Source organism: Heptranchias perlo, chromosome 28 (genome assembly GCF_035084215.1).
Source record: "Heptranchias perlo isolate sHepPer1 chromosome 28, sHepPer1.hap1, whole genome shotgun sequence".
NCBI lineage: Eukaryota > Metazoa > Chordata > Chondrichthyes > Hexanchiformes > Hexanchidae > Heptranchias > Heptranchias perlo.
The window spans coordinates 39,993,011-40,009,252 of record NC_090352.1 but is presented as its reverse complement, the minus strand read 5'-3'; the positions used below and the strand labels follow the sequence as shown (position 1 = coordinate 40,009,252).

The following is a 16,242-nucleotide window of genomic DNA, read 5'->3' as shown; positions in this document are numbered from 1 at the left end:
CCAAAGAAGGAGATATTAGGAGGGGTGACCAAAAGCTTGTTCAAAGGGGGATGGAATCAACAATATACCTTGGAACTTTCAAATCTCAGCAGGATCATTCTAAATAGATCATAAGGAAGGAATTTCCTTTCAAACTGGACCTCATTATGAATGCATTAGCATTTCTGGCAGTAACTGACCATTTACGTTAACAGGTAATGCATTTTAAACTGGTGGACAAAGGAGCTTCTGCCGTACTTGGGTGGTGAAGCCACAGAGAACCAACTAAAAATACTTCTGGTCTGGTAACAGCATAAAGTGGGCACGAGAGAACTCTTTCAGTTTAGTCTCTCAGCTATTATTTCACAGATATATGCATCACTCCGCCCTCCCTCCTTTTACGATCTTTCTACAACACACATCATTGTCCTGCAATTTTCTTTCCCTCCATGTGGATAAGCAGTTCATCTTAAGAAGGTTAAGGGGAGATTTAATAGAGGTGTTCAAAATTATGAGGGGTTTCGATACAGTAGATGGGGAGAAAGTGTTTCCACTGGCAGGTAGGTCAAAAACCAGAGGACACAAATTTAAGATAATTGGCAAAAGAACCAGAATTGGATATATACTTGAAAAGGAAAAATTTGCAGGGCTAAGGGGAAGAGCAGGGGAGTGGGACTAATTGAATAGCTGTTTCGAAGAGCCAGCACAGGCATAATGGGCCAAATGGCTTCCTTCTGTGCTGTATAATTCTATCTCCACGTGTCATAACCTCGGAGGATGCGGTTGAGATCGGGAACAGGATGCGTGTGGAATCACAGTACAAACCTGTACCCTGTCACTCAGTCTCACGCTACACCAACTGAGCAGCCGTTATTCCCCTGGTTGCTTTGTCGAGCCATTGGAGCCTGAAGTCTTTTGGCTGAATATGAAAACACATGTTGAAAACACGGCTCACTACAGTATTTAGCAACTCACTAAGGACAGGGGCTAGGCATTAGCAGTTTGTAAACAACAGAGCACAACCTCATTAAAAAGGCTGTCTATTTTATGTGCTTATCTCACCTTAAAAGAAATATGCCAACACTTACAAAGTTACGTAAAATATCCAAATACTGGCCATTGTTTGTATGATTCAGGCCCAGGAGAAAAGGACACATCACACGTAGAGATATTAACACTTACCTCTGGCAGCTTCCTTTAACTGTTCAATGCAGCGTTCCACGAGCAGTCCAAATATGGCTAGTCCCAGTGCCGTGGCGTGCTCCTGTGTCACTGATCGGCAGTTTTCTGAGCCGGAATCTAATACATCATACAGGAGAAAAAAAGAGAAAGAACGAGCATTAGGAAAGACCCAAAAAGCTCGTCATTGACTTTACCAAACAAGCTCCTTCCTCAAAGACTTGGAAAACTTTCACCTTCACCAGAGCTGTTTGTTTTTAAATATTTTTCTATGCAATTATCTGACCACAACTGGTGACATGTTAACACAGCTTTCTTCACCAGCAAATTGCTAGTTACATATCATTTAGGGCATGAGGCACTACATATAAACACTGGGTGAAAGCCAAATCATTCAAGAAGCAGAACTGGAATATTTCCAGGTCTGACGAAGAGTCCCACCTGAGATGTTAACCTGTCTTTTCTCCTTCAAATGCTCAAGGACCTGGTGTGTATCTCCAGCACTGTTTTTATTTGAGAGGAAATTAAGGTTGCAGGGAATATAAAGCAGAATGTGAACGGCTTTTATAAATATATTCCTAGCAAACTGGTGGCCATGGAAACAGTAGGAATCCTGAAGGATCCCCCAAGGGCGTCAAGATACCAAATGACCAAGGCATAGCAGATATACCAAACGACTGTGCCAGTGTTCATAGAGCAAACCATAGTCTCTGCTTCCCCATAGACAAGCAGAATTCTCAGGGACGGCAAGGGAATATTAGAAATGACGTAATGGACAGGCTGAGAGCACTAGATAAAGGCAAGGCTCATATGGACCCATACTAGGATATTTGAGGAATTCGTTTATGTAATTGGTCATATACTGAGGGCCATCTTTAGGGATTCAGGAACAATGTTGGTGCATTAAAGAAAGATGAACATGATTCATAAAAGGGGTTATAAAGAGTCCAACATCTAAAGTAAACAAACCATTTGAGGACAGCCTGAAGGAGGGAAAAATGAAGCATGTAGATTAATATAAGAGGGAGTCAATATAGCTTTATGGGAGGACGGTCATGTGTGACAAATCTATTGGACATTTTCATTCCAAGACTTGAGCTCACGATCTAGACTGGCACTCCAGTGCAGTATTGAGGGAGTGCTACAGTGTCAGAGATGCCGTCCTTTGCATGGACTATTAAATTGAGGTGCCGTCTGCCTTTTCCAGTGGCCCAGGTGAATGTTCAAGATCTCAAGGCACTATTTGAATAGCAGAGTTTTCTTCTGGTGTTCTGGCCAATATTCCTCCCTCAACTAACACCACCAAATACAGATTAACTGATCATTCATCTCATTGCTATTTGTGGGATCTTGCTGTGCCTATATAACGAGACAGTGCACTTCACAGAAACTCATATGAAGTGTTTTGTGATGTTTGAAAGATGTAACAATGCACCGTATAAATGCAGTCTTTCTCTGAGGAGGTAACTAGTGGGTAAGGTGGCAGGGAATCAGTAAACATTATATTTTAGCCAGGTTTTTGACAGGGCCACAAGAGATTGGTCCACAAAGTCAGAATGGTAGAAGCTTCTGGAGTGTGTCAGAAATTGGTTCAAGTAGAGAAAGTGAAGATGATTCAGAGTGCCCCAGGGTTCCGCGCCCCAGGGCTCGGGGCTCCAGGTTCAAACTTTCCCAACACTTTTATGTTCTGCTCTCAGTTAGACAGCAATTTCCATAAGCAGACTGAGTTTCGTGAACCAAAACCTAAAGCTTAGTAACAAGAGCTGAGATTAATGCCATGAGGGTCCTTTCATGTTGCAGCTGATCCTTTTTAAATGAACCAACTGAGATCTTATACCATGTGAAATGACAATATTGACATTTCCTACCTAAACTTCCCTAAATGGATTCCCCTAATGACTCAGTATTTTGAGTAGTTTCTCCCTCATCACCTCCCAGGGTCCCACGAAGCTCATCTCCTTCGCCCACAACCCCCTCCTAATTCAACGCTCTCAGACATCGGCAATGGATCCCTCTCCAAGTTGTTTCCCCACCTTTCAGAAAGCCGTCATTACCCCCTTGCCTCAAAAAACCCTCCCTTGATCCCTCTGAAATCTCCAACCTCTCCTTCCTCTCTAAGGTTCTCGAATGTTGCCACCCAGCTCTATGCACCCACCTCTCCCATTACTCCCTCTTTGAGTTCCTTCAGTCTGGTTTCTTCCTGCCCATTGTGACCACTGTCCACAACTCCTCTTGTCCTCCTTGACCTCAGCGGCATTTGACACAGTCAAATGCTCCATCCTTCTCCACCATCTCTCCTCTGTTGCCTACCCCCTTGGCATTACCCCATGGTTCCACTCCTAACTGGGGTTAGATGAAGGAGGGAGGGAGAAGGCTCATGTGGAGCATAAAAACCATGGACCTGTTGGGCCAAATGGCCTGTTTCTGTGTTGTACATTTTAAGTAATTCGATGTAATACCTATTCCAATGCAACCCACACAACTACTATAATGACTTCTTGTTCCACCCCATAGTCACATAAGAACATAAGCAATAGGAGCAGGAGCAGGCCATACAGCCCCTCGAGCCTGCTCCGCCATTCAATAAGATTATGGCTGATCTACCTCAACTCCACTTTCCTGCCCTATCTCCATATCCCTTGATTCCCTTAGTGACCAAAAGTCTATCGATTTCAATCTTGAATATACTCAACAACTGAGCGTCCTCACTGAGTGTGCCCCAAGGTTCCATCCTTGGCCTCCTTTTCTTTATCTGCATGTTGCCCCATGTCAACATCACTGGTAAGCAAGGGGTCAGCTTTCACATATATGACACCCAGCTTTACTACTTTGCCACTATTTTTGATTCTTTGACCATCACTGTGCCATCAACTGCTTACCTGATAGGGTCCTGGATGAGCAAGAACTTCCTTCAACTCAAGATTGAAGCCATTGTATTTATCTCCTGTCTAAAACCCTACACCATAGCACTGACTCCCTCAGATTGAACTTGACATTGTGCTGTTTGACACTGATATAGATCTAGGTAGATTGGGCTGACAAGTGGTGCATGTCATTTAACGCAGGGCAATGTAGTGAGGCTACAGAAAGGAATTAAGCAGCGGAAACACAAAATGAAGCATAGTAGAGCACAGGAGAGGGGTCGAGGAATACTGGCGGATAGACTATTGAAGCCATCAGCAAAAATACAAGATCCTAGGTTACATAGCCACAGGGATAGAATGCCAGTCCCCGAAGATGATAGTCAAGAACAAATTGGTATGAAGCAATACACCTCTGGCTACAATATCGCAGTGGGGACATTTGGCCTTTGGAGGGAATATAGAGGCAGACAACTAAACTGATATCAGCAGAGACGCACCTGAACTACGAGGAGGGACTAGGGAAGCTGGGAATGTTTAAACAGGGAAAAAGCATCTCAAGGGAGACCTCATTATTTTCAGGATTCACACAGGGTAAGGAAGGAGAAGGCCACTATTAAGCCTAAAACTGTCAAAACAGTCTCCCAACAGCATTAACATGCAGACACAGTACTTGAACTTAACTCCTTTGGAGGGTGGCAAAGAAGGGTCTAATTGGCCATCCACCCCCAAGAAATCCAGCACCGAGAATTAACATGCTGCTCATTGGATTTGAGGAAGGCGGGTTTGGGCATGACTGCACTAACCCTATACATGCAGTGAGACTGGGAGGGGCTGCTTTTCCAGTTCCCATACCAAACTGACATACAGGTGGACCCCACAGGAACAAAACTGAACAGATCACTTATTTCTTTCATTAATTATTACACAGAGTTCTAATAGATTCAACAGCACAGTGCACCATAAGTAGAGGGATGAATTTGATAAACAAGTATTGAGAATACTGAGGGAACACTAAAACCCAGAGGTTAAGCACAGTACTGCCTCTCCCCAAACAGGTAGTCACAAAATAAGCTCAAATTGCATTCTCGTTAATATGGCGACAGAGCCTCCCGTCGAGTCTCAGTTGTTATGGGCGCACTGATGGGAGAAGAGCCTGATCCTGAATGCATGTACACAGTCGCACTTATTGCATCGGAGGCTGGATGAAGGACATTGGGCGCTCGGCAGCCAGGTCTTGCGACCTCGCAGCCTCAAATTCATTCAAACTGACCTGGCAGATATGTTGCCATCGTGGTCTGTCGGTGGCTATGTCTCCCATTAATATGGGTTAATATTACAAGGTAGGAAGGGGACCTTTATAGTGTTTCATCTGCTACAGTCCAGATATTGCAACATTCCTATTAATAATACAAGTGAATTATGCAGATGATCACAAAGCACCAGAACTGCTGTATCATTTGGCAAGGGAATGTGATCCTGAGCATCACCATATTAACAATGAAACACTATGACCACTGAACATTCATTTTTAAGACGCTGCAGTGCTCAGGCACAGCAAAGGAAATTACAGCATTCCAACCCGGGGCTGTCAGCTGTCTGCTGTCACCACTGTCGAATAAAATTCACCACAGCAAGGTGCTTTGCGCACAAGCAAAAAAACTAATTAACTCCAAAGCTTGCAACCGTAGCTTCATTACACCCTGTACTTCCAAATCCATCCCAATTTCTACGCATTTTTCCTCCAAAAGGAACAGCCTCTCCAGAAAGCAGAAAGGAGGGGGAGATGTATTTGGTGACAGGATCATGTTGTAGATGGCAAAATACGATCTGGCAAATGTCGAGGCTGGCAGCATGGAAAGTGAGGAAGTGGAAACCCCGTCATCATTGAAAGGCTTGAAAGGCGAGGGAGACTGGGTGAGAGGAGAGCAAGAGGGGGTGAAAGCTGGCAAGAAGAGAGGCACAGGAACCAGTGCAGATACGACGAAGGGCTCGGTCCACCACAGCCGAGGGGATGGAAAAAGTGGGACAGAAACTCCAGTGGGAAGGTACTGTCATCAGAGCAAATGTGACAATAGATGGAGAAACTGGGAGGGAGGGTGGAGTCTTTACAGGAGGCAGAGTGGGACGAAGTGCAATCCAAGTAGTAGTGGGAGTCTCTAGATAAAAGGTATCACCATGGGCTTGTAATACAATATCTTGTGGAAAGCCTATTGTCAGATACGGACCACTTAAAGACCAGGGATGAGTGGAAATTGGAAGGATAGGTAATGAAATTCTCAAGATCAGCACAAGAGTAGGAAGCAGCACCCATACTGTCATCAAAATAACAGGAAGCAGTCAGGGAGGGAGCCTGAGTACTTAAGAGTGTGCCACATGTTCTACATAAAGGCTGGAGTAGCTGGAACCCAAGTGGATTCCCATGGTGATACCTTTTATCTAGAGAAATGTGTTGGGGTAAAAGAAGAGGTTGCTCAGGACAAGAACACTTCAGCCAAGCAAAGCTGGGCGGTGGTGGTGGATGGGGACTGGTCGAGTCACAGTTCAAAGAAGAAGCAAAGGGCCCGGAGACTCTCCTGGTGAGGCTGACGGTAGGGAGGGACTTTAGTCCACGATGAAAAGGAGATGACTGGAGCTGGAGAACCTGAAGTTGTCAAAGCGAAGGAGGGCATCAGAGTAGTCCCTGATGTAGATAGGTAGAGAAAGAACAAACTCAAGATAAGAGGAGACTGGTTCAGTGTGGCAGGAGCAAGCTGAAACTGCTAAGATTGTCCTATTTGCATATTTTGGGAAGGAATTAGAAATTGTACATCAGAATCTAAAGACAAGGAAGAAAAAAAGAGGGAAGTAAGCGGAGATGCTGAGGAATCTTACAGTTCACCAACACTTTGCCGCTCATCAGTACATACAGGTTAGGTATAGCATGGGATGGAAAGAGTAAATCTACCTTTACTCTGAACAATATGCCTTCACCAAACCTCAGAAGAGCGCCCCTTACTATATCTGTGGCATTCTCGTTTCCTGTACTAGCCTCATCTGTCGCTTTGCTGAGACTACCAATTCGGTGCCGCATTAGGGCCAGTTATGCGCTGTGAGCTCATCTTCACTAAGATATGGGTGGAGATTGCCTCAAACTCGTTCACATGGGACCCTGAAAGCCAGTGCAGAATAGAGTCTTTCATTCCATCAATTTGGGTAAGATTAGAATCCAGGGCCCAGAACTGAAAGGACATTATGCTAATTCACTGCACTACCCATTCCCCTGGTAGAAATAGATTTTAAAAACTTGTAAGTCTCTGAAATACAATGACACAATTAAACCTGATATTGTTAAAGGGAATAGTCAATTCAACAGGAGGGAAGCAGCAAACTGGTGTCATCAATCAAAAGCTTTTTTATGGGCAGAAATTTGAACATTACCAGAGGTTAAATAAATTCAACTCTGGTAGGGTCCTGTCTGGTGAAACAGCCCGAGGATTTCATTTTCAATCCTCCTTCTAAACAGGCCAATTCTTCTTTGCAATCAGTAATATTCACATGTAGTTCTTTAAAAATAGGTCTCGATATGGGCGAGGTGCAAACTCAGACAGTGTCCTCTGCCAGCACTCTGCATGGGACAGAGATTCTTAGAAGTCTGATGGACCAATGGACAATAGTGAGCAGGTGGCCAGTTGGAAGAAGAGTTCTAGAAGGGAAGACCTCACATTAAAATGACCACCGTGCAGAGGCAGACTTGTAGACACTGCAAGTATTGAAGAGTGAGAACTAATCCTATATACCCCACTAACAACGGCTATAAAGCTGCCTCTGCAAATCACCTTTATCAGTAAGAGGTTGATAAGTGCTCCCCCTAATATACAGTGGTTAACTGTATCACCACATGCAATGTCTGACACTTGAAGATGCAGGAGCAGCTACTGCAAGAGATTGAATACTGCACTGTACAGCAGAGCAGATCTAAAACATTAGTGTCTGTACTTGGGAACATTTTGAAGGCCACAGTTCTAGGTCAACAGGACAACATTTTTCACCCTTACACAAGGACAGGGCCAGCAAAACACTCTGCAGGCAACATGGACACTGTGTTTGAGGTTCTCTGCAAGCCTCAAGAAAAGGAGAGAACGTTTCCTTAACCTTTAACACACTATGTAAAACTATCTTTAAACTACATGATTTGTATGAGGTTAGCAGACAAGTGGTCAAATCAAAGAGATGAATAAAGTTATTGTATGCTCGCACAAACCAGACATCGCCTCTTTAGGAGTGAGACGTACAGTTGGGAAAACATGAAACAAAAGTCAGCAGGCTGAATAGAGGGTCAGGAAACAAAGGCGGAGAGGGCCAACACATGGCAGGATGTTGTGCCTTTCTAATTAGCACTGTATCATTCACCAGTGTGTCTCCTCTCACTATAAACTAATAACACTATTCAATTGTTCTTCAGCTGGCAGGTCCTACTTCCGCCAATAGGGCATTCTTCAGCAACTGGCCTAAGAATAAAAAAATGTACGTCAGACATTCAGGCAGCAAAGGCTGGCAAAATAATTTAAAAAATAACTAACCCTCCCCAAATAGCAAGAAATGATTGTTAGGAGTGTAATTGTTGAAAGGAGCACGCAGAATCTGAGTTCATGGAGAGTTTCTGCTTTCTATAATGTGTACCCAGTGGCTAGCAATCTGCTCCATTCCCAAACATAATGGATGTGGGCTCGTCCAGCTTCACATTATGAAATATTTCCATGTTGCATCTTTTCAGATGAATTTTAGCTGGGCCACTGAATATAGATTTTAAAATGGAGCCAGAGCAGCTAGGATTCCCTATGTCTTAAGAGCCTGCGGCAGAGTACTGGGTTGGGGCAGACATGAGCTAATTGTCTGTGATTGCCATAGCCATTAAAAGGAGGTGTCATACCTGACAAATATTCCAATAGGCTTTGTTTCATGTTCGGACTAGTAAACTCAGACAGTTTCCACTTCCCATCCTCCTGGATGGTATCAGTGTTGGAAGAGAGGCCCGACTGTGACTCCAAACTCTGGTCAGCTCCCTGTATACAATGGTTTGCTTTTTCAAACCAGGTGAATGTTTATGCCATCGGCCTGCATTCAGTTCACTTTCACCTGTCGTAAAGCTGATGTAATTTAGTACGCTTTCATGGTCAAATGTGACACAGTGTGTACTTGTACATTTCTATTACTGACAGTACCTTACAAAGGTGTAAAATATGGTAAATGGTACGGAAAGGTAAATCTCCAACACTGCAATGGGACAAGAGGGCACAGGTTCAAACTGGTAAACGGAAAATTTAGGATGATGTTCTTCTGCACACAAAGAGTGATCAATACTTGGAATAGACGTCTGATCGGGTGGTGGGGGCAATCATTCAACAGTTGGATTTTGCGTTGGTGCTGCAGGGCAGGGGGATTGTAAGCACCTTGTGGATGGGTCAGCGAGAATGGGTCAAATGGTCTTCCTCATCCATATCTGTGATCACCGCAATCTCATCAACCAACCAGTGTATTCAGAGGGTGGAATGTTTTCAGGGTTTTTCGGAGTCATTACTATTACAATATTGTACACTGGGGCAGATAAGCCACTGGAAGATGTAGGGGTGAAAATGAATAAAAATATGTCCAAAGAACACAACACACTCTGAACATGAGGAATATTAAATGTAATAAAAACAGAAGTGAGTAAAAGCAAACTACCCCTTTCAGCCTTAAAACCATGACAGACCTGCATCTGGTTGATAGGACTTTCTCACCAACACCTCGTCTCACGGGATAAGGTTCCTTCCCGTGAATGAGGGCAGTGCCCATCACTAACAGAACATGAAGTCTGCTGACTAACTAAATCGGTCACAGATTTACTCAGGTTCAGACGAGTTACAGAAAAACAACTACGACCCACAGAGTTGCTGAGCTCCCTTTTGATCAGAGATGTCACATGACTTCAGCTTTATAGCAAACTGTTACCTCTACCAGTAACAAGAGGAGTGAGGCAAGTCAGCAGTCCCCTTCAAACTGAGTGTTACTACAATCACCCCACACAGTCTACGGTATTAAACATACTGTGCCAGCTCCCCTGATAAGTCTAATGAGCAAAGGTGCTGGCTGGCAAGGTACAGTATCACAGGACAAGATGATTCCAAGTTCAAACCCTGATCTGTGCTGAGTTGGTAAGGGTGCTACAAATGGCAACTTTGCTCCTGAGCTCCCGAGATTAAACATCAGCCAGGGTTCGTAATCCTGATCACTAACCAGTGACTCTTATTGGAAAGTGCAAGTCTGTGGACATAGGGTGAGGGCAGATCAACAACTACTTGCATTTATCATAACAACTTGCAGGAGCTGCCTTGGTAGTGCCCTCTGCAGTCAAATAGGCTACTAACACTCTTAAGTGTACGTGTGATGTGGTTTCAACTTCAAACCAATTCTAAACTAGTGTTGTGTACGTCAGGTTGCAGGCTCAAACTGACTCTGAAGTGAAGTGTATCAAGACTCTCTTCTCCATGGAATCTCACCCTTCCACACTGGTGTCAGGTCAGGCCTGACTCCAGATTCATGGCTGCAATTACAATATAACTGCAGCGTTGGTGCGGAGTGACACCACTTCATACTGACATTACAGCCGAAATGTGAATGTGCCCTCACACAGCGGCACAGTGCACTGAAAACACGACACCGCTCTGAAACTGAACACGTTTAGTACTCTGGGTGTTTCAGTAATGCTAAAACAGTGACCAAGCAAGGAATCAGAAGAAGCAGCTCCAACCCAGTGGAGGCAACTAGGAGTTTTCAATCAAATGCTCTTGTGGATTGTGACCGAAGCCACTGGTTTGCGGTTTACACAGAAATGAAATGGAATCGTATCATGGAATATGAACCCCAGAATGCCAGTATAACACATAGGAACCTTCATAATGAAAATGGGATTGACTCATTTAGTCGCCGTAAAGAAGTGAGTCGAATTACGGCAATGCCAAAAATGATGATCGGATTTTTGTTTAAACACACAGCATCGGAACTCACGACCCTTTGCATTAGGCTAAAGCCAAGAACTTCCACCCTCAGTTAAAAGAAATTCCGGTAACAATCCCAATGGCTGATGGCAAAGCTGCAGGGAATTTTCATGGGAATTCTGCAACCTTCCTCATATGTGAAAAGGAAAAAAAAAAAATCAAGCTCGCTGGTTGCACTTCATTTTGGCACAAAAACAAACTGCCCATTCAACTGGAAATCCTGACTCTAAATAATGAATATTAAACTATCAAAATGCAAAAGGGAATCAAGGCCTGAACATAATCCAATCTGGCTAACACCAACCATTGGCAATCAGGTCAAGGAGCGGGGCACGACAGGAAGGGAAATTGTACTTTGGGGTCTGATACTTTAAAAAATTAATTCATGGGATGTGGGCGTCGCTGGCAAGGCCAGCATTTATCGCCTAACATTGCCTTGTTGGTAAACCTTACTGCCCTTAATAACGAATACCTCCATGTCTTAGACATAGAAATAACTCAAAACAATCAATTTCTAGATTTGAGAGCACATTTTGGCACCCAGTTTCCATTCTGGAAACTTATGCAGACGCCACTCAAAAACCGGACAGTCCATTCGTACAAAAATCAGATAGGTGGCTACCCTACAGAAACTGCCACAGTCACACCACCCATGTCTGACTGTTACCAGAAGGAGAACTAACAGGGATTCTCTGAGCAGTTGAATGAATTAGCAGAAGTAGGGGACATGTCACACTGACCCCACGTGACAGCGTGCGCACGCTGCAGGATTGAAACATGTCCCAGGTGAGTCACCGGTCCAGCAGAAGTGATAGCTTTCACTTCAGGGAGCGAAGTTCCACAGAACACATTTGCACTGAAATGGAAATGTAGACCCCCCCACAGACCGTCACTGTCTTTGTTTCATGTATGAACCCAGGTCAGCGAGTCAGAGAAGGTATGCAAACTGAGAACATTTTTAAAATGGTTACTTTCTCTCATGATCCCCCGCTATTATTGGAAGTATTACACATTTAACTGTCTGATGAGTCAGACTGCAAAACCCACTGTTGGGCCAGTGTGCATGTCTGTGTTTAATGTACAGGAAGTATGGAATGACTGTACCACGGATTCCCCACAACTGAAAAACACTTACATTTTCCCACCCTATGCTTAAACTCTAGATTACAATATTTAAAACAAAAAAAGGCAGTCAGGCAACAAAGTATGTGAGAGAGAGGGAGCGAGATGGAGAAAGAGAAAGAAGAAAGAAACGCAACATCAATTAGTGGTGCAGTTACATATGACTGCATGCCCTTGTAAGGTTGGTCAGCGTCAATGCAGAAGGAAGAGAGATCATCTGAGGGAGGAATAAGGAGCAGCAAAAGAGTTCTAAATCTGGGAAATGTAAGCAAAATTCAGACTGTGGCCTGAAATCTTGGGAGTTTTTATTTTGTTGCGCCAGTTTTGGGAGATCTCCGCTATACCAGTCTCCTGGTTAAAATTTCCCTCACTTACATTTCCACCTGGCACCGTTTCTGCATCAGGCGGTGGGCAGAAGTTGAGCTGGCCACTGCAGATCCATCTCGTAGGACCCATGAAAAAGTGGGTTTACACTCCTAACAGAACATCGGGAACTTGACATTTCCAACTGCAGCAGATGGGAAGAAAACTACACGCTTGTCGTCAGCTATGCTTTTTAAACATAAAAGACCCTTTAATCATTGGACTGTCGTTGAAATCCTTCAATTGTGTAATTCACTGGCCTCGTTATTTATTACCTTTCAACACCTTACACCCTTGTTCAAAAAAGGGTGAAAGGACAAACCCAGGTACTATAGGCCAGTCAGTTTAACCTCCTTGGTGGGGAAACTTTTAGAAACAATAATCCAGGACAGAATTAACAATCACTTGGGCGAGTGTGGATTGATTAGGGAAAGCCAGCACGGATTTGTTAAAGGCAAATCGTGTTTAACTAACCTGATAGAGTTTTTTTGATGAGATAACAGAGAGGGTAGATGAGGGCAATGCAGTTGATATGGCGTATATGGACTTTCAAAAGGCATTTGATAAAGAGCCGCACCGTAGCCCATGGAATAAAGGAGGCAGGAGAAACAGGGATACAGAATTGGCTAAGGAACAGGAAACAGAGAGTAGTGGTGAACGGTTGTTTTTCGGACTGGAGGGAGGTGTACAGCGGTGTTCCCCAGGGGTCAGTGCTGGGACCTCTGCTTTTCTTGATATATTTTAATCATAGAATCATAGAAAGATTACAGCACAGAAGGAGGCCTTTCAGCCCATTGAGTCCGTGCTGGCTCTACGCAAGAGCAATCCAGCTAGTCCCACTCCCCGTCCTTTCCCTGTAGTCCCGCAAATTTTTACCTTTGAAGTGCTTATCCAGTTCCCTTTTGAAGGTATTGATTGAATCTGCCTCCACCACCCCCTCGGGCAGTGTATTCCAGATCCTAACCATTCGCTGTGTAAAAAAGTTTCCTCATGTCACAATGACTTGGACTTGGGTGTACAGGGCACAATTTCAAAATTTACAGATGACACAAAACTTGGAAAGGTAGTAAACAGTGATGATAGTGATAGACTTCAAGAGGATATGGGCGGACACATGGCAGATGAAATTTAATGCAGAAAAACGCGAAGTGATACATTTCAGTAGGAAGAACGAGGAGAGGCAATATAAACTAGAGGGCACAACACTAAAAGGGGTTCAGGAACAGGGGGATCTGGGGGTATATGTGCACAAATCGTTGAAGGTGACAGGGCAGGTTGAGAAAGCAGTTAAAAAAGCATTACAGGATCCTGGGCTTTATATATAGAGGCATAGAGTACAAAAGTATTTAAGTCATGAAGAACTTTTGTAAAACACTGGTTCGGCCACAACTGGAGTATTGTATCCAGTTCTGGGCACCGCACTTTAGGAAAGGTGTGAAGGCCTTAGAGAGGGTGCAGAAGAGATTTACTGGAATGGTTCCAGGGATGAGGGACTTTAGTTACGTGGATAGACTGGAGAAGCTGGGGTTGTTCTCCTTGGAACAGAGAAGGTTGAGAGGAGATTTGATAGAGGTATTCAAAATCATGAAGAGTCTAGACAGAGTAGATAGAGAGAAACTGTTCCCATTAGCGGAAGGGTCAAGAACCAGAGGACACAGATTTAAGGTGACTGGCAAAAGAACCAAAGGTGGCATGAGGAAAAACTTTTTTATACAGCGCATGGTTAGGATCTGGAATGCATTCATGGCCTTCAACAGGGAACTGGATAAGTACTTGAAAGGAAAAAATTTGCAGGGCTACAGGGAAAGGGCAAGGGAGTGGGACTAGCTGGATTGCTCTTGCGTAGACTCGATGGGCCGAATGACCTCCTTCCATGCTGTAACCTTTCTATGATTCTATACAGTGCCACTGTCACCGGTAGGTAAAGAGAAGAGGGGTTGGGGAGAATAAGCAGAGAGGACTTTCTGTAACACACAGTATCTCTTTAGACGTAAGTTACTAAGATCAGAGACTTTAGATTATCTGTGCTCTCACCTCTTTGAACTATCAGAATACTAAGGCTTAGAGGGTTAAATTATGAGGACAGATTGCATAAACCTTGCTTGTATTCCTTCGAGTATGGAAGATTGACGGGTGATCTGATTGAGGTGTTTAAAATGTTAAAAGGATTTGATAGGGTAAATACAGAGAAACTATTTCCTCTGGTGGGGAATCCAGTACTGGGGGCATAACCTTAAAATTAGAGCTAAGCCATTTAGGAGGGAAATCAGAAAGCACTTTTTCAAACAAAGTGTACTGGAAATCTGGAATTCTCTCCCCTAAAAGGCTGGGCCAATTGGAGCTTTCAAGACTGAGATTGTTAGATTTTTGTTCGGTAAGGGCATCAAGGAATATGGAGCTATGGCGGGTAAATGGAGGTGAGGCACAGATCAGCCATGATCTAATAGAATGGCGGAGCAAGCTTGAAGGGCTGATTGGCCTACTCCTTGCCTATTTTCCCAGTGTGCCACAAGTCTATGCTGTCTCCATTAATGCTCCTCCTCTGTCCCTTTACTTGCTCATAATTCTGTATCAGTTTCTTTGCTGAGAACTAAATTAGTAACTCCATCAATCTCCGTAAGTGGGTAAAGGTACATTTAAAAACAAACTCATGTATGTATGTAACCCATGCAAAAATATACTCCAACATACAGCATGTCTGGAATTTTTTTATTATACAATTCCAACATTTAATGGCCAAAATAAATAATTACCAGCAGATTGGGGTAAATCAGGAACAATGCAATAGCTAATTTCAGTAAATTGTTTTAATACAGGCTCCACTTAAGCACGCTGCAGTAGAGCAGGACACAAGCTGGCCTGGTGCCACAAGCTTTTTTCCTAAATGAGGCAACGGGTCACTGTATTAAAAGGGGGCTTTGCACATTCATGCAGTTTACTTTACAGGTAGAATCTTGTATTTGTAGAGTTATAAAGTTAGAAAGGAAATAAGTGTTTACAAGAAACAAAACCCGCATTGAAAAAGCAGATAGCGTTCGAGCCCGTGCTCATTGAGAAACGACAGAACAATACACTTTGGCCAAAGAGCTTCACTGACACTAAATTACTTTTTGACGTGCTGCGACATATGTAGACATAGATGGCAGCAAGGTCCCACAGACAGCAAAAGACAAACGACCAGTTAATCAGCTTTAGTTGTTGGTTGAGGGAGGAATGTTGGCCAGGACATCGGGAGAACTCCCTGCTCTCCTTTCAATAGTGCCATGGGATCTTTAACTTCCCCCCGAACAAGCAGGCAGGGCCTCGGTTTAACGTCGCATCCAAAAATGCAGCACTCCCTCAGTACAGCACTGAAATGTCAGCCTAGATTATGCGCTCAACTCCTGAACTCGGGTTTGAATCCCCAACCTTCTGGCTCAGGGGCAAGAATGCTGAGCCAAGTGAACATTAAATCAGTGGAGCACCAAAAGCCACAGTGAACACGTCCCCATTGAGTGAGGCCTGGAAAAGTTCTGCAATCCCGCGGCAATGCCACATCTCCAACATGGAGATCAGCTCAAATTTCTCTGCGAGATGATGAAATTTGGTGCAGTGCACCGGACCATCACAAGCACTCGGTATTAAATTCAACACCAACTCAGTTGTCAGCAACTTTGCAAGAAAAACTGTGTAAATGAATGCTATTGGGCTGCCAGCATTGTGGACAGAGGTTAAGCATG

At 43.9% G+C, this 16,242-nt stretch overlaps 1 protein-coding gene across 2 annotated transcripts in view; it reads right to left on the bottom strand.

Annotated features, from left to right (window-relative positions):
• The window catches only part of smg6 (SMG6 nonsense mediated mRNA decay factor), a 323,207-nt gene that overhangs the window by 185,947 nt on the left and 121,018 nt on the right, over nt 1-16,242 (bottom strand). For both annotated transcript variants that reach the window (XM_068008576.1, XM_068008577.1), the window contains exon 11: nt 1,162-1,278. In XM_068008576.1, coding sequence (XP_067864677.1) covers nt 1,162-1,278 — 117 coding nt within the window. The remainder of the gene's footprint in view (nt 1-1,161; nt 1,279-16,242) is intronic.